Genomic DNA, 22239 nt, shown 5'->3' on the forward strand with positions numbered 1-22239 from the left:
CTGGCTTCTCAGCTTCCCGCTCTCCATGTATGAGCAACCAGTTTTTGCTCACCCTGCAGTAACTACATTTCTAAACTGCTTTCTCCCAGTATCCTCTCCCATGCACAAGTCACTTTTGGGATTAGAATTGTTCTCTCAGAACTCTTGGGACCTTTGTCAAATTGTTCCTTACCATAGCTGCCTGTAAAAAAAACACAACTAAAAAGCATGCGTCACAACTATAGCCTTGACCTACAGCTAGTGAGATACAGGTCCTATGACAAACTCTCCCTAAAGCAGGAGTGTTGCATGTGGGAAGGTAATCATATTTTCAAACACCCACCTACAGTAATCTTAATTTCCATTCTAGCCTGCTGCTTATTTTTCCTCTCAACTGCTCACACAGATTAGTTCCTAAATGTATGTTTAAATGCTAAAAAACCCTTTGGATATACAACTGCAAGTTCCCTAGATCAAATCAGGGCGAAAACTGGCTCATTTTCCAGGTTGTTCAAGTAATACATGCGAATTGTTAGGATTTCATGTTCAGTTACTCAGAGCTACCGTACAGTCAGCTACATCTAACGCAGTTTCAGCAGCTGAAATTTTTGAGGTACTTGGAATGCTACACTCTTGCACAGGACTTCTCTTAACCTTCATCTCATAGATTTTCATAGATTTCATAGACATTAGGGCTGGAAGGGACCTCGGAAGATCGAGTCCAGCCCCCCGCCTGAAGGGCAGGAAGTCAGCTGGGGGCATAGGATCCCAGCAAGATAAGCATCCAATTTTTTCTTGAAGGTGTTCAATGTAGGTGCTTGAACTACCTCTGATGGCAGTCTGATGGCAGACCTTGGGGGCTCAGACAGTAATGAAATTCTTCCTTATGTCCAGCCTGAAATGATCCTGCAGTAGTTTCTAACCGCTCAACCTCGTCATCCCTTGGGGCACTCTGGTGAACAAATGTTCCCCCAGATACTGGTGGTCACCCCTGATAAACTTATAGGTGGCCATCAGATCACCCCTGAGCCTCCGCTTTTCCTTATTTGTTGCTCAGCTTGGAGGCACAACTGTGCAGCCAGAAGTGTCTAGTACCCAAGTTACTTTCTGAACATTACTGCTGCTCAAGAGTAGAGTATCTGGGGCAATTTTCTAAGGAGAAAAAAAAAGCTGTATTATGGGAGTTGGTGCACTTTAAAAGTCTTGAAGAGGAAGGTATAATATGGATACAAGATTACCTTCAACACTTGTGCATCATTAACTAGGTTTAGGTTTTGTATTTCTTAGGGCTACTCCCTCACCTTACTAGTCTCCAAGGCGCCTGACGGACATTACACTTAAGACGTGATTCACTGGCTAATCATGTCTTTAGTGACCTGGTCACACATTCATACAGTAAATGGTGTGATAAAACAAGGAATAAGCCAACGTTATTATATAAAATGTGTAATAACTTTATGAGAATCCAGCTGGCTCCTATCACACGTTTCATTGAATGTGGTAGTATCCAGCCTCTGGACCCTTTCGAATCTCCCATGTTCTCCAGAGGCTAGGAATGCCACACAGCTGACCGGGGCTCCCCCTTAATTGGCAATATGGCGTGATGAGATCTGATGCGAGACCCCCACAACCATGTTTCCTGCCATGTGCCTTTACTTTAACATCTTGCAGAGGGCTAAGACTGTCGCTTGTGTACTCACCCTTGTTTCATGGCTTAGCAGAGGCAGTCACAGGGCAACTTCAATCACTGACATCACCCCATCTTCCATCTCCAACACAGGCTGGCTATATTATCTTTATATGTAATCCCACTCTTTTGTCCCTTGCATCCAGACCAGTTAGATTTTACCACTTCCTCCATCACATTCAAGATGGAAAGTTTTCCCACCCACAACTAACTCAGCAATATCCTCACTCTCAGTGTTCATAGCTGTGCTCCACTATTTTTCTATCCTTTGGTTTTATTGCCAGTGATGGCTGGCTGTCTTAATTGTGGGAACAGCCTAACTTCTTCACTCTTCCCGTGTTGCTCTCCACATGGAACTCCATCTGTAAGATAGCCTGCAAAGCCACCCTCCTATGTCAAAACCAAAAATAAACTGTATAATTTACTTCCTTCTTCCATCACAATTCTTTTCCTCATACTGAGAGCTGTTCAAGAAAGGAAACGTCTTGTACATGGCACCTAGCACACTGCGGGTGATTTTGCCACCAGAATACAAATAGCAGGGATGAAAGAGCAGAAGTGCCCGTTTCCCTCCACACATCCATAAAGCTCTCCAACAGGCCTCTTGGAGACTTTCTGCCTTTGTCCTGCAAATTTCCAAGCTATATCTGGCTCTTGTGCCATGGCAACCAAACAAAATTAGTTGAAACACAACACATAGTGGGTTAAAGACATTTATAAAAAAAGTGTGTCATATTTACAAACTGTTGTGTAAGCATGAAACCTTCCAAATGACAAAACTCACAGTTTTTGAATTCTATAAAGATACAAAGTGCAATTTTCCCCTTTTCCCCCCTGCAGCATGGGACAGAGAGAATCTCCTTTCCCTGCAACCTTCTGCCATCAGAAAGTGGGGGCCTGCTGGGTAAGGACTATGGGGGACAAAACACAAGCCCCTCTAAAGAGGAGCTGGAAATATCAAACTGAGGCCAGGAGAAACTCACTTGTTTCCTTAGGAAGTCTGGCCAATGGATTCCTTTGGGAAAAGAAGACTAGGGTCAGTGTCCTAATGTTATTAGTGGGATGGAAAGGTTATTTAGCTGCTCTTTAATAACACTGCTCTTGGACACAATACAGCTGCCCCAACTTCTCCACTCATCCTTTCAGATATCTTTGAGTCAGTTTCCATTTATAGTCCCAAGTTCATTTATGAGTTCAAAGTGAAGGCCCCAATACATAATGTAAATATTTCATCCCAGGTGGGAAACTAGTCTGCTCTCTACAGGAAAGGAGCAGGCTATTAACGTTGGGCAGTATATGAACCTAAGCAGTTATTTTCATTTAGGGACTGTATCTGTGTCAAGTAGGAGTGAGTCATTTCAGACAGTTTATGAAAATAGTGCTAACAGCATCTCATTTTAAGAGACCAGCCCATAGGACACAATCCCTGGTGAAGGCTAAGAAACAGAGGCTCTTCTACAACCACCCTCCCCACATCATCTGGGGTTGTGCAAACAGAAACCCTGTGCCAGCACCACATTGAAACAACGCACAACAGAGACTGAACAAGGCCAGGGAAAGTATATGAGTGACAGCTTATAAGTTACAAAGTTGTGTGGTCAGTATACAAAGCACTGGTTTAGGTACAAGAGGCAGGGGTACTGTGCAAGGTATGGGATCCTGAGGGTTAGTATAGAAACCCAAACCACAAATGCAAAAACACCGCAACCTACAGGAGATGGACATCCACATGAAATGGGCTACGGAGCCCAAGGAAGACTTGCTTATGGGAGTTGCCCCATAGCCCAGCCTTATCCCAGTAGCACATTCACTCCACAGCAGATGCTGCACAGACTCCACACAGGACACTGATCGTTTTCTGTTTAAAAGGATTTCCTCTCAGGAAAATTAGTACAGGAGAGACAGAGTCCAGACCCTGGTAGGGCTAGGACTGTTCTCCATACCAGGTGTAGCTTTTTCTGTTATTGGAGCAGCAAGTTTCAAAGAAATCTTCATGCATGATCCAGTCATAGGCTTATTCTCAAAAGAAATCTTCCTTCCCCATCTCTAGGAGCTTCCTTTCACAGTGACCTCCAAGACCTGTCCAGCCTGGGAAATGGTGCCATGTCCCTTTTGGAGAATGTTCAGGGTCATGCTAAGCATTTGCTGGTTTAGTCTTCATCCAAGAATGAAGACTATTTGCATTCTTGAGTAACGTAGGGAGAGATTGTATCTTTTTTCAGCCTTCATTTAGCTAGGCTAAACAAGCCAAGCTCTTTCAGCCTTCTTTTGTAAGAAGGCTCTCCATTCCTCTACTTATCTAATTAACTCTTCTCATGTTCCAACTTGCATTTTTTTCTGGAATCAAAGTGACCAAAATTGCATACAATTCCAGATAAAGACTTACCAGGGTCTTATACAATGGCATAAAATACTCTCTACTGACAATCTCTCTCCAGATACAATCCAAGATGGCATTTTTCTTTCCTGTGACTATCACAATAGAAGTTTGTAGTCATCCTGTGACTGACCAGCACATCCAAATCTTTCTGCTTTTTAGTTGTTCCAACTGACGAGGTTCTAGCTGCTTGAAGCAACTCTGATAATTAATCTCCAACAATGCATAACCACTTTGCACTGTTTCATCTCATTTCAATTACTCCAGTGCTCAAGTTCATGCAATTCTTCATGAACATTATCCTGATCTTCCTCCATGATAAAAACGCCTCTTGTGGTCATCCAAAACTTGTCAGCATATTCTTCTTACATTTTGTGCCGAAGTCATGAGATGAGAATATTAAATAAACAAGCAGCAGAAGCTTTGGTAAGATTAGTCCTAAAACCAATGCTTGAAAGACTCCAGTAGTAACCTTCTTCCAGCCCAGCAGTTCCCCCTTTCAACACTACCTGTTGCCATATCCTCAACAGACAGTTCCTTGCCCACCTTACAATTCCTGCATTAATTCCCACTGTGCTGACAGGCATAGGCAGGCATTCTAATATGCTTTGGGGCTGAAGTGCTTGAAACCACACCATCTGGGAAGCCACTAAAGTATTCAATACCTTGCACACCACAGAATGTTATCCAAATGCAGGCTGCAGTTTAATCTCATTGACTGCCATTTAAGAGTGAGGAAGGGTATTTCTTTTGAGATACACAAATGCTGCTCACTTCAGGTAGGCATTAAGTTTCATGCACTGATTGACACCTAGGAAGAAAAGATACACCTGGGAGTGAACAAGTCAACAGAAAAAAAACCTCTTGTCTCCTCAACTCCGGGTTTGCCTCAGAAGGGATAGGTTTGGTTCCTGGGGCTTTTATATGTCAATGAGTCAAAACATACCCAAGCAAAAATGATGCAATGACCCAGTGTGGCAACCATTGGAGTTACACATTCACACAGACACCCAACATTTTCAGCTGCTGATCACATGTTCTGATCCCTTTTGCAGCAGCAGCCCTTTACTACTGTGGTGTGACCACTCCAGCACTCCGACTCTTTCCTTGTGAATCTCTCATCTCTGGCTGCAGGAAAATGGGAAAAGAGAGTTTGTCTCAGTACCCTTTGCAGAGCTAGAACAAAACACAGCCAGTTCCTCCTAGTGGGAGCATCTAGAGCAGGGTTTGTCAACTGGAGCTACATGTACCCCTAGGGGTACTTGGAAAGGTCACAGAGTGGTATGTCACTGCTGCCCACCGACGCGCACCACTTTTCCAAGGCTGGTCCCACAGCTGGTCGCTGCTGATGGATGGCACACGACTGGCTGGGCACAAGGCCCATCAGCAGCCTGCGGAGCCACATGTGTGACTAGCCATGGGAAAGTGGGGTGCAGCGACAGCACAGGGTGGCAGCAGTAGTGCCCACTGCATGCAAGCCCCAACCCCTCCCCCCTCATTGCCACCAGAAGGGGTACATTTGCTAAAAAGGTTGAAAACCCCTGATCTAGAGCATTTCAGGCATCCTGGTAAAGATGTCTTTTCTCCATCCCAGTTTGTACCACTGTTGTGTGGGGCAAAATATGATTAGGGTGCAGAATCTGAAGTTCTGTGAGGCAGCTGATAGGTGTGGGAAGGAGGAATCCCTTATAGGATGGGTCTAAGGGTAAAAAGCAGTCCGTGGTTACCAAAATGATAAGCTGCTGCTCTCTGTTGGTCAATTAATACTTGGCAAACAATAGTGAAATTATGAGGCAAGAGACACTAGAGGGTAAATTACAGCCTTAACTGCAGAGTAAAGCAGTTTTAAGGCAAGTCAATTAATTTTATTTTCTAAAACTACTGACAGCAATTCGAGCTGGGCATCACTAGCTGTCAAAAAACAAACATGAGGCAAGCCACAGCCCCACAATAGCCTTAGGGCAGAATTACAGGTTACTCACATTCACAAGCTCTGGCTGGGAATCTCTGGACCATGCAGACCTGTCACTTTGGCTCGTTTATACAGATCCTCTGTGCACATCTCCTCTAATCCCTCATGCTTGCGCTTTGGAGAGGCCTGGCCAGACTGTGAAGGCTTCAATGCTGCAAGGGGGAGAGAAGTATCACTGCAACATCTCTTTTGACCCTGAGAATTTTCATCCTGACACTTGAGGCATTTGGCACATCAAACAGCAGGGAAAAAAGAAAGTGCATGAAGCCAAAGCCAGGGGAAATGCAGCCACAATTTTCCCACATTTTTGAGAAGTCTCAGACAGGGTGACTTCCAGCCTAGGACAAACCCTGGAGTCTTTCTGTTTTAGTAAACAGCAATCTTATATACAGTTATTTTGGTCTTCCCCTACAAATCTCTTTCTAACATGACCTATACCTAGGCAGTCTCCATGGAGCTGGGATACATGATGCCAAGAGGGCAGTCACTGACTCACTTCAGTAACCCTGAGTTCTGTGCGCGTTTTTAGGAAAGGATCTCTTGGCAAGTCCCAAGCAAGCCTAAAAGGGAGGTGAAATAGATCTTTATTTCCCGCCCCCCCCCCCCCCCCCCCCCCCCCCCCCCCCCCCCCCCCCCCCCCCCCCCCCCCCCCCCCCCCCCCCCCCCCCCCCCCCCCCAATACTCCCTTTTCTCTTGCTGAATTAGCCTATGGGCTCCAAGTACCTATTAACATATTCAGGTATTTTACAAAAAGCTCCTGTTCACCTGTACTGGTGCTGCAGCCCTGAACTGAAGCTGGATCTGTGACTGGGCCACTGAGATCTTCTGCACAGGAAGGGACTGATGCCAATAAACCTAGGAAAGAGAAGGAAGAGAACTACAAATACATTTCTGAGTAAGGAACATGTACTTTCTTTTCGTTAGGAGCTTGGAATGCCCTGGTGTGATCACCACCTGGAGCATTTCTATCTGTAAAAGGCAGGTTGGATTCAGAGCTCAGTTCTTGCCAGGGATGCAACACATGGCTTTCTTAATCTATAAGCACTCTCAGTGGAGCTTTGTGCCTAGGCTTGTACGGTTAAGAACTGACCAACAATGGCGCAGGGATTCCAGTCATTAGAAGGATTGTGTCCAACTTCAGTCTTCTGAGAACAACTCCTAAAAGCCACAGACACACTTGGTCTTAACTGCCATCCTAAGTAAAGCATGCTCCTTTAGGTAATTTTTGGCAGAGACCATTACCTCCTGCAAAGGCTAGTCAGGAGCACGGGTTTGTTACTTGTAAACCACACAGTAGCACACTATCTCCTTCAGCAGATACTGGGGTAGACTGTACTATGGAGAGAATCTCTCACAGCTACTGGTACTTACAGAGCCCCCTGTAGCGTGACAGCTGCTGGTATATCTGTTTCATGCGCTCAATGTTTAGCCGGCTGGTCTCAGCATGGTTCACCATGGGTTTGGGGTAGTCCACCCCAATGATGCACTTGGCTGCCTTCTGCACTGACTCTGGGGCATTCCAGGGCTCATAGATATATCGCGAGGGAAAGCCTTTTAGCTTGGGCAGATATCGCCTGCAGCCCAAATAAAGAGAGGCACTTACATTATTTTACTCGAAGTGCAGCAGCATGGTATTTGCAAAGCAAAGGGTAAGCAACCAGTCAGACAGCTGCCACATTACCCCAGCCACCCAGGCAGACAGTTTATGCAGCTGTATCACTGGCATACTAGACTGCACGTATGGGGGAAGAACTCATCTGTGTCACTCACCTAACGTAGTCACCACTGGGATCTGTGCGACGGCCAAATCCCACAGGGCAGTAGCAGTGGAAGAACTGTTGAAAGAAAGCACTGCACGAAAGCCACATCCAGCTGCCTGCGTTTACACTGAAATCCGCATCCAGAAGCAGCTCATCAAACACCTGCAGCAACAGGAGGGGAAGACAGTAAGGTCCTACCCTTGGAGGGTCCTTAACTGCAGGGGACATTTTACATACTGAGCACCGAGTTGTAAGAAAACACTTCCCAGTAACTGAAACAGGAGCAGAACTGCAGCCCACTGGCTCAAACCATCTGGCTGGTTGTGTTTCTGTACCTTTTCAGTCATTTCTAATGGAACACAGGATCTGGTTATGCTATTAATGGCCATGACTTTGGACTCTGCCGCTGTTCAGTTTTACAGAGAGATTCCAACAGTGACCTTAAAATGTGGAGGTGTAATGCAAGTATGAAGCACTGACCCTGGGAAGAAGGATACTTCTAAACATCAGGACAAGCAGAGAAGTGCAAAAAAGTCACATATGGTTATCCCCTTACTCTGAGAAGAAGCAGGGTTTCAGTAATAAGCCACTAAGCCTCTTATCAAATCATTATTTTTTAAAGTATCCCAAAATACGAGTCTTTTACTTCTCCTTGGGACACTATGTAGATTAATTTTTCACAGTTAGGAAGTTTTCCTTGACTACTGTGGAAGTAAACTGCATAATGAAAAGGAAGGTCCTGCTATGTCAAAAGCAATGAAATGCATACAAAAAAGATGGACTTGGAAGCACTTTGGCATCTACCAATGAGTTCTACCACTTTCAAAACCCCACAGAAAGTAGCAAAAGACAGGCAGATGAGAGCCTGGAAGAAAATCCCCCTTTCTATACTACTTTGCACAACAAATGAAAGCCACAGCTGTATTGTCACCCTTGAAGAACATGCCAGGCGGACTCTGCACTAAATGGTTGGCTTTCTGCCTCTGGAAATTCCACACTCACCCTTACTCCGCACTCCCAGCTGATCCAGAGGTCACCCCGGGTCAGGAAGCAGGCCACAGCGTGCCTGGCTAGGTGGTGGATCCAACCTTCTTGCCGCAGTTGTGTCATGATAGCGTCAATCCAGGGAAAGCCTGTCTTGCCCTCGGCCCACTTTGCCAAGGCTTCAGGATTCCTGTCCCAGGGGATCTGGATGCAGATTGGGTTTCCTTCCATACGGTCAAATTTGGGGTTGTTGGTGGCTGCTGTATAGAAAAATTCACGCCAAAGCAGCTGTCCGTATAGTGAGAGAGGTGGGGTGCTATTTCGCTTCACCTGTGGAAGAGGAGTGACAAGACAAAGGGAAGATGCATAAGGATCAAAATTAGCCTTTACCCAGCTCTTGCACTTGAGCAGCTGACCTCAAGCCCACCTACACATTTATACAGGTTTCCCTCACTTTATGCGGGTTCTGTATGTGCGAATTTGCTCTTATGTGAAGACTCTTTTTATACCAAAAATGTTATATGCAAGGTAAATTCACTCTTATGTGGTTGGCATGATGGAAGCCTGCAGTCAGCTGCTTTGTGCGGTGCATTGTGGGAGTGACGTGCACCAAAATATAGTCTCCTGTGTGGATCTGTGCTCGTCTGTGACATGTTTCTGTAGTTGCCATCCCCATCGCGATAGTGCCCTGTGCTTGTGCGTACTGTCTGCTATTGGCGAGTATGCAAATTGTCTTGTAAAAGTAGTAGAAATGGGTCTGGGGGTCAGTACAGTCAAGGTCTTGGAACATATCCCTATTTGTTACACTGTAAAGTGGATTCCCTTTATGCAAATTCCAGTTATGCACCGTTTTCCAGGAACACATGAATAGCATAAAGCAAGGGAAACCTGTACAAACAGTTTCCATTCAGGGACAAGGTCAGCTAACCACAGCTGGAAGGGCTGAGATGTTCTCCGAGTAGCTCTTTACCAACATCCCCATTTCCAAGGTGAGAAACAATTTGCCTGATACATTACTGGAAGTGACTCATCCAGATGACAAAGACTGTTGTTTCAGATAACCCTAGATCTTACAACTTGAGGGCCCAGCCTTGAGAATCTGATTAGCTCTTCTTAAAACCTAATTATGATTACACGTTCCCTTTTTCTCACCTTCTTATATAGCTCCCAGAGACGGTAGTAGAACAGGCGGCAGGACAAGCAACCGAAGCGTAAATAGGGACTGAGCCCTGTTGGGCTGGCCAGCAGCGAGTTGGCATTCATCCTTGGCCTTTCATAATTTGCAACCCAAGCCTGAGAGCATGTGGAGGAAGAAGCAAACAAAAGAGAGTGGGTTTGAGAAATGCAGTACTTCAAGGGTCCAGAGGCCTGCCATTAACTATCTATAGTGGATTTGTTAGTTGATCAACGGGTCTTTTACACCACCCCTATGGAATTGGCTTGGGACATCTCCAACAGATGGACAAAGTGGCAACTTCAAGTCTTACTTCAGTAAGAGGCACGTGAATCATTCAGAGGGGATTCAGTCCAGTCATTGTGGCCTGGGAGGGGGATATTAGTTCATGTCTGTAGTGTGGGAATGGGCCTATGGCCTCCCAATGGTACACCCTGGTATGTGGGGTATGTCTATATCAGGGCCAGGCAATTATTTTGGGCAGAGGGCTGCTTACTGAGTTTTGACAAGCCATCGAGAGCCGCATGTCAGGCAGCCCAAGGCAGATAAATATTAATTTTCTAAATTTTTTAGGGGTCCTGTGGGCCGGACAGAATGGCCTGGTGGGCTGCATCCGGCCCACAGGCTGCATTTCGCCCAACCCTGGTCTACATGATAAAGGGTCTTAACCATCCCCCTGATGTCTTCCATTCTGGATGTACCTAATAATTACAGAGCATGACAACTTGTTATGATAGAGCAGAGATTCAGTGTAATGCTCAGCAAGAAGCTCTGAAGTATTATTGTCCCCTAACACAGGACGAGCTATCAGCTGCATAACTGCCACAAGAAAAAGCTTTAAAAACAGTGTCTTGTCTGAACAGTTTACCTTCTATTGTTGTAACACCCAAGATTTCTACTGCTCTCTTTCAGTGTATTTACTCTGTGCGTACTAATAAAGACACAGTTATAAGAATGTATCTAGGTATTACAGTGACTGGCCCAACCAATACTAAGTAATATGGCATGTTGTATTAAGAGTCCTCACCTGTGCAGTGTGGAAGTGTCAGTCTGTTTGCCCTTGTCCTGTTATTACACCTGGACCTGCATAAATAGGTCTCAAAATGAAGACTAAGGAGATGAAAGTCACCTGTAGAAGGAACTACACTTTTATGGGAGGCTTGTAGTCCATGTTATTCCAAAGGGAGGGTGACTCCACACCCTTCAGACCCAAAGGGAGCTGCATCATTGGCAACTCTTTCAAACAAATTCCACCATTAGATGTATGAGTATCAGAGAACCTCCATCCCCACTGGGTCTTTTGAAGGCTAGGAGTGGCAATGCCACAATCTCTATGCCAAACACAGCCCAGGTTATAGAGACAAATCTCATCTCTGCTCATGTCTCTGCAATACGGAGAGCTGTCTCTGCTTAGCAAGTGGCGGAAGTGACAGCTAGTGTTAATATTTCCTAGCTAAGGGTTCAGCACACAGGAAGTGCTACCAGGTGAAACAGGGTTACCTTTCTTTCCAAATGCTTATCCAGCCGTGCCAAGGCCTCCATTTCCCCTCCTTGCCAAACTGCTGCAGCAAGACCATCTGTGGGAAAACCTGTGAAGAGCAAAGCTGGTAAGGTCTAAAGCCAACACAAGGTAAATGGCCTGGCTGGGCTCCAATTCTTGTAGTAATACAAGCAAGCTAAATAAGCAGCTCATTTTTGATCTTGGAATATTTGTTTTACTGTTGCTTGTAACAGGGTGGCCTCCTTGTCAGGTCTCCACCAGCTGCCCTGCTCGTGGGGTAACCACCCGCTTCACTATCCCACCACGCTTTGATGGAAATATATGAGAGTTGCTACTAAGGCGGGAGGCTACCCATCATGTACCCTGCTGACAAGGGTCTTAATACCTGCTTCAGCTTCCCCTCTACGGGTCCCATGCCCTGCAGATGTTGCTCTGTGTTACTCTCTGGCTTATGGCTGAAGCAAACTGAGCACACAGTTGTAGCTCCACCCTACAGCCCCGGCGGGCCACTCACACACCACGTCCCCTCTCACCGGGGTCCCACTCACTCCACTGGCTCTCACCCAGCCTCTTTCATGCTGCCCTCTCTCCTGGGCCACACTCATACCACCTGGCTTCACCTGGCTTTTGGCTTAGCTCTTCACACCTCAGTCAGGCCTGGTGTAGTTTGTTGGGTCTCCTGTTACCCTCACCTGAGCGTTGACTGAGCAATTTTACAACTGCTGGCCTACTTTACTCCTGGCCCCTTGCCGGGCCACTAGGCCCCCACTGGGCCTCCTCACTCGCCTACTCACTGGACCTCAACTCACTTGCCCACTGTAGTCATTGCCCCTCTCAGGGTCTCTTGCGCCCCCAGGCTTTACCCTCCTCTGGACTGAGCTCTGCCTCAGGGCTGCTTAATGAGCCCAGGCTCCCCCTGCTCATTAGAACACCACCAGGGATGTGGGCCTGGGGTTATAAAATACCCCAACCTGCCTTTCACCAGGGAGGTAACTGGCCTGGCATTTCCTGGGGGGGCTCCCACGCCAGTAGGAGTCCCACCAAACCACCCTTCCCCAGCACGGTGCAGTTTTAAGTCTTAGCATGGACAAGGGGTCACCTCCACCCCGTAGCCCCTGCCCTTACCTCCTGATATTCCTGGAGCAGCCTCTCAGCCTTACCTCTTTCCTCCTGCAGCAAACTGAAGCCCAGCTTATGTCCCTGGGTCCAAAACTGGCTGCCCTCATCAGGCACCTGGCTGCTGCCTGTTTTCTGACCATAAAGTGGCAGGCACCAAAGGTGCCTTGCCACATTTCTGTTCTTGTCCTTCTACAACAGAGCAAACCATTTAGAGCCAGGAAACAACTGTTATCTGAGAGGTGGCAGGGTAGATATGCACCATTATTCTCTCTCACACTATCCAGGAAAAGTGATTATCACAATACCTTATAGTATGCCCTAGGCCAGGGGAAGCTCTGTGTCAATGATAAACAGAATAGGCAGCAGGGGGCACTTCAAACAGCTTGCAGATCCCCAGGGGTCCATGGAGCACAGGTTGAAAACCACTGGTTTAGATGGATACTGCTTTAAAGGGAGCTAGGGGTACCACGGATTTCAATGCACCAAAGCTTTTGTTGAGACCTACCAAACTTTTCATCAAGCCTTTGCCTTCCTGCCAGTTGGAAAGTATCCCACAATATCTTCATACTATTGGGCAGCTGGTGGCTCATGGCAACAGTGTTGCATGCATGAAGACAATCCTCTGCATAGCAGCCATAATTCGGCCTTTCCCTTACATTTAGGTTTAGATACCACATGGGAGGGTGGTGGGGTGGCAGAGCTTGTGCTTTGGCTTCTTCCCCAAACATTTTGTTTCAGTATCAATGGGTGTACAACAAACACAGAACTAACTACTGTATCTTCTCCCTTCCTTCCACCCTCTTAGAAGTAAAGCCTTACTCTCCCTCCAGGATCAGGCAGCAGAAAATGAGTGGAAATAGGTTCAATAATATCTTTCATCTTTGTGATCAACCATTATTAATTTGGGAATTCACAGGCAAGGCAGTTTGACTGGCACAGATTAACCTGTGATTAGCATTCATTAATATTAATATGCTCCCCACCCAGTTGTTACATGCAGTCTTATCAGAGAATAATGACAGAAGAAGCAGTTGGTTGACTGTGCAACACCGACAAAGGCTGTGAGTGCCAGAACTAAGAACAGGCAAAGAACTACAGGTCAGGACTGAGGTATCTCAGAAGTATGGGAAGTGTGCAGTTTGCAGTAGACTTGAGCATTAGAATAGATCATCTGTGGTTCATTTTCACAAACTCAAAGACAATGATATCCAAAATGCTGTCTGAAGGCTGAAGATGGTCCAGGCCTGCTAAGAACAGCAAAGGCATCCTGGAAAGGTTAGAGACAGCAAAAACAGATCCACAAAGAGCTTATTTGACTAGACATTACCCCCTCTTTAGCCCTGGTCACATACCCAGCTCCTCCAGAGATGGGACTCCATACATATCATCATGATTCTCTTGGATCTCAGCTTTGCACTTCTCCATCTGCTGGCTTGTAATGCTGCTCACTGGCTTCTTGGGAAGCTCCATGCGGCTAATGATGGCCTGGAAACGTTTGTAGGTGAGGGGTGGTTTGTTGCCATTCAGCTCAATTATTCTAGGGGGAGGGGGGAAAAAAGTCAGAAGAGTTAAAAAAACAGCCTTACTCCTGCAAAAAGATTGTGGGACAGCATGTTAAAAATGCTTCCCCCCTACTCCCTTGGGATATTCTTTCCCTTGGATAGAGGAATCCCAGACAATCCCATCCTCCGTTTGAGGCTGTTCCCCAATACAGGTACTGAAAACACACACCAAACCTGTTTCTGTGGGGGTGGGGGGGTGGAATCTACCCGCAGTGCCACGCTGCCTCCCAGAAAAGTCCTAGCCTATGCATCTTCATCCTCCCTACGAAATCCCAGCCTGCAATTGTTCCTCCCTTTCTATCACTCCAGGATGATACTGCCCCAGCTTATATACATCCCCCTCACTACACAAGTGAAATCCCTGCCTGGGACTGCCCACCCTCATTTCCTAACTGTGCTAACACTGCATGGATCTTAAGGCATCCCAGGGTACCATGATACCCCAGCTGAGAATCACTGCTATAGCATAATGGTCTGGGTACTCTACCACCCCTACATTTCTAAAAAGTAATGGGTCTTCTTAGAACCCTTAGCAGTGTGTGCGGACAACTCTATCCAGGGACAACTGTAAACCAGATCCCAATTATTGACATACTTGAAACTTGCTATATTTATTACATCTGTCTGCACCTCCAGTGTTTGTACCTTCTTCCCTGGATTAGAGAAATCCCCCTCCTTATATTCCCGCCCCATTCTGTCAAGAGCAGGTCTGCCTTATGTTCAGTATGTTTTTACCATTAAGTAGTCTAACCTGTTTCAGTACAAACCAGGGAAGCAGGCAGCAAGGTGGCCAAAGCTCCCCCCACCTCTACCTTCTGAAGCTCCCTCTGCCTGCTGAGGATCAAAATGTGAAACTTCACAGCCCTAGGAAACAAAGCTAAAAGGGTCTTGAAAAGACACCCTAGCAAAGTATGGTTTCCAGGCTGGGAACAAAGGCATTACTACTCAACATGGTGTTCAGCACAGCTCCAGGAAGAGAAGAGTTAACAGGACATCAGACAGAAAGAAGACTGCCAACATTATATAAAGCTGAGGCAGCTCAGCCAGCTTGCTGCTTGTGCATGAGCCATTTATGGCTGCTACAACCTCCCCACCCATTTGAATCAACAACTTATGCAAGGGGCTGGGTGGGAGCCTAGTATTTCAGCAAATGCCATGTGCTGTCTCTTCCCCCACCAGCTGCATGTGTGGAGAGGAGGAGCTCCACGCAAGCCTGGAGCCTTCACGAAAGTGCTGCTCACGTGTGCTGCTTAGTGACCTACCTTTCCTGCTCTACACAACAACTAGAAGGCAGGACTAGAAGGTTGCACCCTGCTCTTTGTGTCATAGATGTTTCTCCAATCTAGGCCATAAGCAAAGCAAACCCCTGACCTCTCATACATACTGAGAGGTGGAAACTTAAGTTTCAAAGCGATAGAACACCTAGGGAGATTAAAAGTAAGATTTGGGACAAAGCTCGTACCACTCCTCCTCCTTTCTCTACACAGTAAGCTATACGCATTAGAAAAAAAAGAGGGGCAAGTGCTGAGATAAGCGGTTATCAAATACAACAGGTAGGTGAGTTCCAGGCATAACTCACTGACACATACAGTTACAGTGCATGAACACATTGCTACAACAGGTAAGGTTTCCTCCACTTGCAAAGCCACCAAAATAACCCTGTGTTCAGGTGGTAAAAAGCCAGATAAGTGGAGGGACACAGAGGCCTCCACCCTTGCCCCCAATAGTTTTCCTTGCTTCTTGTACCAAGCCACTGACATGCTGAAATTCCACTCTGAGGAGAGGAGGCAGAAAAGAAAACCCAAGACCTTCACATCTGTCCCTTCAATTTTTGTGAGCCCCAGAATATATGCATCACTGCTGGAATGGTAGCATGACACCATTCCAATAACTACTGCTCTATTGACAAGCCTGATTCCAAGTGTAGTACACACTAGAGTGACAGTGAGATTACTGTACAATCCCCATCCCATTTTGGCTCTCTAAAGCAGCTGCCTCTTCACACTGCCTACGTCCAATCTGCTCCATAGATTGACTGATGCAATCTGTCTGGACCTGCAATACCCAGTGCTACTGCCAAATCCCTGGAATCCCCCAGTCATAGCTGTCCATGCATCTCTATTTTGACCTTGGAGATTCTTTGGTCCGACAGCCTCCCCTGAACCCACATTAATTTGTTCTGGCTTTTGAGATGGGCAGAAGAGACTTGTATTCCACCTTCACCTTAAAAATAATTGAACAAGAATGAAGTCACTTCCTGGGCCATCTCAGCTCCTAAAGTAGGTCAACAGCTCAGAAATGGAAGCCTTTACATGAACTTGCTGCCCCATATCCTGGATGTTTTACAGCACCTGGAACAACAGATGCTATCATAATGTTTTTGATCATCTCATCTCCTCTCTGCAGTGCTACTCTACTTCAAAGGATGGCAATCTAGGTTCAAACAAATGCATTCATAGTAGCAAGCCAGACAGGTGGCCAGAAGCAGCTCATGTCTATGGTGGACATCACTTTCTCAGATACCTCTTGACAGCAGGGTGTCAAAGATCTGGCTTGCACAGCTTCATCCTCTAGTACCCAGTGTTGGCCCAGGTCTCAAGTCAACCCATACACTGCAGGCAGTGTATACCAGACTGGTCTCGTGCTGCACAACACACCTGTGCAGAGCCAGTCTAGAACCCTTGCCCAAATGCCAGATCCAGTGCATGTGGTGCTCACTCTGACTGGAGCAGGCACTGGATTTAAGTGGCGCGCACACACATACACAATGACATGAGGCCAGCCCTGTGCTGTCCATCTCAGTACCCACAGAGGTAATGTATAGTAAACCTCCCACTTGCTGTTTGAGTGGGAAGATCTTAGCTTTGTGCCCACTTTATGGAAATGGGAGACTCCTCCCTAGCTTGACACCACCTGTGATCACAGAGGTAACCGACTACTGCTTTATGTCAACTCACTTATCTATACTGTTTAGTCCTCCTTTTCCAGCTTATCCATCTGTTGCGATGCAAATCCTAGAGAAACTCTTTGGGTAGGGACTGTGCACGATTTGCGTGTACCTAGAGCCTAGTACGGTGTAAGTCTAACTGAGTTTCTTCAGGCTCAGAGAAGAAAAACTGAAAAAGTAACTGCAGGGCTAGATACAGGGGCATTAGGAGATGTACAGTTCAGCTGCCATGGGACAGAGGACAGATTATTCCAGTTCTCCAGATATGCCTGTGTAATGTTTGTCCAGGCTCTATCAAAGGGCAAAGGCAATATGATCACATTTTAAGAGCCTACACAGGAAGAGAGAGGGCAGATAGTAGGAAACTTAGTCCAGAAAAAATCAGCATAAACAGCTGGAAGATGAAGCTGGCAAAATTTGAACCAGAAATAAAAATTGTTCTGGGAGTGATTAACCAATAAAATGAACTACAAGGGGATGGATGTAAAGTTCTTTAAAAGTGAACTTTTAAATCCTTTTAAAATGTACCTTTTAGTTTAATCACACTATGGGGCTCCATGCAAAGTTTACCAGGTGCAGTTTTATGGCCAGTGCTGTAAATATGGTCAAACAAAATCATCCAAGTCCACTCCAGTTTTAAAAAGGACTACAGAATATTACACAGCAGTTGTCACAGTCTGCAAGTATTTCTAGGCATATGAACTATAAAGCAATTTAGATCTTATGGGTAAAATGTGGGGGGAACCAACTCAAAGGAAAAAAAATACCTACTGATATGAACCCACCAGAGAATCGCGAAACAAGTAGCTACACTGAACTGATAGTAAACGAAACTAGGGGTGTCAGACTCATCTGGCCCCACTACTGCCAGCCCTGGCTTTCAAGGGGCATAGGCCAAGCTGCAGAAACGTTGCTAAGCAGAAGGCTCCACAGTCTGTTTCGGAGTGACATTACTGTGAACCTCTACAGATATAACAGCTAACTTGGTCAGCAAATAAAGGAAGGCAAACACAATTAAACAAAGGCAAAGCCTGAAAGGAGATAAGGGAAGACCATACATTAAATAAACCATATACACTATATCATAGCTTTATCTTAAAATATTAGTAGTAGTGAATGATATAACCAAAATAATAGATATATTTCTGTTAAAATGCTTAGATAATTTGTAAAAATAAGAACAGCTTGTCAAAGAAGATCATAAACTAAGAAAGAGGCTGGTGTTGGACACCATTCCACACTAGGAAGGAAAGGAGATAAGAAACCACCCCCCTTACCCAAGGATACAAAACCTAACTAATTGACACCTAAGTCCACAAGAGATCTGGTTCAGTCCAGTTCCAAAAGTTCTAGTGAAACAAAGAAATTTAAATAAAACCAATCAGAGATCATTTATTAGAATTTTAAAACTAGCCATTTATAAATATTGGGCATAGGCTGGAGAGAGATTTGGAGAACTCAGCAAATTTAAGAAGACCTGCTGACAATCTGAGTGCCACCCTCCTTGTACCTCTTGAGCCTCTGCAGCCAGTATAGGTGAGAATCTATGTCATGCTGTCACAGGTAGCCAGATGGAGGCTTTGGTATAAATGTTTGTTTTCATGCTTTAAGGTACAAGCAAATAAAAGGTTGGGCTGTAGACCTGTTTCTGATTCTTTTAATCAGTAGCCTACCCCATAAGGTTACCTGTACTCTGGGTAACAAAAATACAGGAGGACCCAACTCAAGAGAAAATAACCTACCAATATGAAGTCACCAGACAAAGCAATGACTTCATAGATTTCATAGACACTAGGGGCTGGAAGGGACCTCATGAGATCATCAAGTCCAGCTCCCCTGCCATAGACAGGAAGTCTGCTGGGGTCAAATGATCCCAGCAAGATATATATCCAAACACCTTCTGAATGAGTCCAGAGTAGGTGCTTGCACCACCTTGGGGGGTGATGAAACAAGTAGCTACCCTGAACTAATGGTAAATTGGTTAAACCAGGGGCTTCAGACTCACCTGGCGCCATGTAGAGCCAGTCCAGGAGTGGCACAGGGCTAAATCAGACTTACAGACTAGTCCTGCCTGTCAGATCCAGCACATGTCCTGAAAGGGCCTGAAGGGGAAGTCAAGTATTGCACGTACCAGCTGTTTCAGGGCTGGATCCAGCCTGCAGGCGTGTGTGTCCATCCTTGACACCCTTGAACTAAATTGTTATCTTTCCCGTTTGATTTAAAGCAGAAGTGCTAAAGTCATCTGGACTTCAGATAAAGCATGTTTGCAGTCCCGATGAGCAGCATGGAGCTGGTCTGCAGGCCTCTCTATGCAGTTGGAACTTGGCAGCAACAGCAGTGTCCCAGGGGCCGTGGTAACGTGGAACACTTACCCACAGCCCGGGATGAAAGTCATGCAGAGCAGGAGGAAGAACCTGCACGGCTTGTTAGCTGCCTCTTTGTACAGCTGCGGCTGGCCGGTGACGTCAGCGTCAGACGCCAGCTGGCAGAGTTAAAAATGGAGGCCGCCGCTCCGGAGGGGGCAGATAGCCCACAGACCAGGCTGCAGCCGGTACCAGCAGCAGAGTGGGCTCCGCGGGCAAGCCTCCGAAGAACCAGCATGCAGGAGGGGCTGAGGAGGGAGGCATGGCAACCTGGACATCGGCCGATCTCCAGAGGAGCGATGGGCCGAGTAAGCAAGGGAAGACTGGAGCAACCCCGGAAGCATCGGAGGTCCCTGAAGCGAGTGTTGGGACAGTGGGCGTGGAGGACGCTGAAGAAGGGGTGAAGAGCTGAGGACAACCCAGCTGGAGGGTAGTCGGGGTGGGATCGCTGCTGGGATCTTCGTACTTTGACGGAGGGGCCTGAGCTGGGCAATAAGTAGCCAAGAGGGGAGTGCCCTCCCTACCTGTAAGGGTCCTGGGACGGGGAGCTGGTGGAGGGTTGGTTAGAAGTAGTAAGGACTCCAGCGTCCCCAAGTTAGGGGCATGGAGCACAGAGGTACGCACAGCAGTGGGGCTTGTGGTGAGGTTTCAATAGAGGCTATGGCAAAGGTTCCCTTATAGGATAGGGTGAGGGTGTATGACACTACAGGGTAGTCGTGCTCCCCCTAGTATTTGGCTCCGAGACCTCGAACGGCAGCCGAGGCCTGCAGGGACAACCCTGGGGAATGAGATGGTGACGCACCAAAGGTAGTGTTGAGGCTGGGGTGTAGGGGTGGCAGAGCCCCGTGAGCAACCGTCGGGCCTAGCCCGAGCCACCGAGGGACCTGTGAACTAGCCCTGCCCACTGGGGAACATCAAGTTGTGGCACGTGAGAGCAGGGTTGGCAGTGCAGGAGGAAGAACTACCCTGGTGACAAACAGGTCCGGAAGGGGCGGAGACAACTCCAAGGAGATCAGAGCCACCCTAGGGCAGCTGGGGAAGGCCCGCTGGTTGCAAGCAGCATTAATCGCCATGGCTCATCCCTCTACCAAATTTCTGACCCTGTGGGCCACATGACATGACATGACACATAGGCCATATCTTTGCCCTCCCCACTCAGCTTGAGAATTCTGAGTGTACTTAACCTGAACTTGAGAATCCTTAGATGAAGCAATTATACATATCCATTTATACTAGATATTATTCTGCTTTTTCTATAAGACCATGCTGTTTGTGCAGGCCATCTCAAAGAGATGAAACCACCACTTAAGTAGTCCTGAAAAACATGGTGAAGCCTTACTCGACTTAAACGCCTCATTTAAGAACTTGCTTTCACCGCTTTAAACAACCAAACAAAAAAATCCCATGCTTCTGACCTCAGTGTAATGTGTATAAGCTGCCCCATAGTAAACCCACAGGGGAAACGAGGCACTGCTGCTTCATGAGGTAAACCTGTTAAGGTCAATCCAAGCAGTAGTTTTACAAAAAACAGATTTGCTGAGGTTAACCTTGGTCCTTCCTGTGCATTTACCACGGGACAGCTTATGTGCCTGTGTGACCCTGTGGTAAGAAAGCAGTTTAAGCAACTGAAGAAAAGTCCACAAACAGTAGTCAGTAGGACATACTAGAAATAATGACCACAGAAGAACAGGCTTGAGGTGACCTTTCCCTATGTTTACACTGCTGTCAGCACTTTAGGAGGGAGAAGGCGGCACTAGAATAGACTGCAATCCTTCTGCTATATTTGCGCTCAACTATAATTCATTATTTGAGTGTTCAGAATTAGTTGTCAGTTTATTTGGTTTGATTTATTAGGAGATTAAAACCTTTCCTAGATTAGAATCCTCCTTCAAAAGCAAAATACCAGCCCCAGGCAGCACAACAGGCTCTGCTCTACCTCTTACCTGTCCAGGTCATAGAGTGTGTGAGAGTTCTCAACTACCACCTCCACTCCAGCTTCCTTGGCCAGTTTGATGATAGCTGCATCTCTCTCCTTCCCAAATGGTTCCGAGTCATACTCAAAGGTAAGACGAGTCACTCCCCATTCCTGCAAAGAACACAGTACAGAGATGTGTCACTACAGACAACTGATCCCACTCAGCCAGCAGGACCACTAAGTGACAGAAGATCCTTCTTCACAGCTTGCCAATACGAGGTCCAAGGAACTCTTACTTTAGGGGAGCTTAGACATGGTGAGAACAACCAGGGAAATTAGTGCTGTCAACAACAAGTTTGAATGGAGACTATTAGTGAATCGGCCTGTTTTTACCAGCTCTTGGAAAAATCATGGTAATAATCTGTTATGCAAACTCACTCAATTACATTACTAAAACTCAGGGCTAAAAACACAGAACATTCAGACCTTTATTATGCACCTCTCTACAGATCCTCATTTTTGCCTACTAGCCTTTGTTCATTTCATTTCTCAGGCCTCCAAAACTACCCTAATGCTGAAGTGTTTGGACTTTAAATCACCTCTTGTGGAAATTTTCACTACAAGCTCCTTCTGACCTGTGTGTTTGTTTATATGGAGAATGTCAAGAAGTTTAAGCCAAAAATAGAGGTCCTGAACCAAAATTTTCTAGGGCTCCATTAAGACTAGCACAGGAGAGAAGTAGTGTTCACCCCAGATTATGAAGTATGTGACAAGGGAAAGCAGGACAAGAAATGACTGTAGGAACAGCACTAGGGCATAGAGGGAGTGAGAAATCAAACTGAGAGACTTTTCTTTTCCAGAATGGTACAAGATGCTGGAATCCAGATTTTGGGCTATTT

At 46.3% G+C, this 22239-nt stretch overlaps 1 protein-coding gene across 2 annotated transcripts in view; it reads right to left on the reverse strand.

The window, feature by feature from the left end:
- Nucleotides 1-2363: 2363 nt before the first annotated feature.
- The window catches only part of CRY2 (cryptochrome circadian clock 2), a 28996-nt gene continuing 9120 nt past the window's right edge, over nt 2364-22239 (reverse strand). Inside the window, exons 3-13 of one of the 2 annotated variants that reach the window (XR_002097727.1) lie at nt 21369-21511; nt 13906-14090; nt 11434-11522; nt 9912-10052; nt 8778-9089; nt 7786-7937; nt 7387-7589; nt 6781-6870; nt 6026-6167; nt 4990-5171; nt 2364-4854 (exon numbers count right to left, since the gene is read on the reverse strand). Coding sequence is in view for 1 of the 2 variants with exons in the window: in XM_019519333.1 (XP_019374878.1) it covers nt 6028-6167; nt 6781-6870; nt 7387-7589; nt 7786-7937; nt 8778-9089; nt 9912-10052; nt 11434-11522; nt 13906-14090; nt 21369-21511 (1455 nt within the window). In the remaining variant the exon portion in view is untranslated. Of the gene's footprint in view, nt 5172-6025; nt 6168-6780; nt 6871-7386; nt 7590-7785; nt 7938-8777; nt 9090-9911; nt 10053-11433; nt 11523-13905; nt 14091-21368; nt 21512-22239 lie in introns of both variants that reach the window. The other variant, XM_019519333.1, reaches the window with a different exon arrangement.

The sequence above is a fragment of the Gavialis gangeticus genome, unplaced genomic scaffold, assembly GCF_001723915.1.
Source record: "Gavialis gangeticus isolate Ggan-Ray unplaced genomic scaffold, GavGan_comp1, whole genome shotgun sequence".
In the NCBI taxonomy this organism is placed as follows: domain Eukaryota; kingdom Metazoa; phylum Chordata; order Crocodylia; family Gavialidae; genus Gavialis; species Gavialis gangeticus.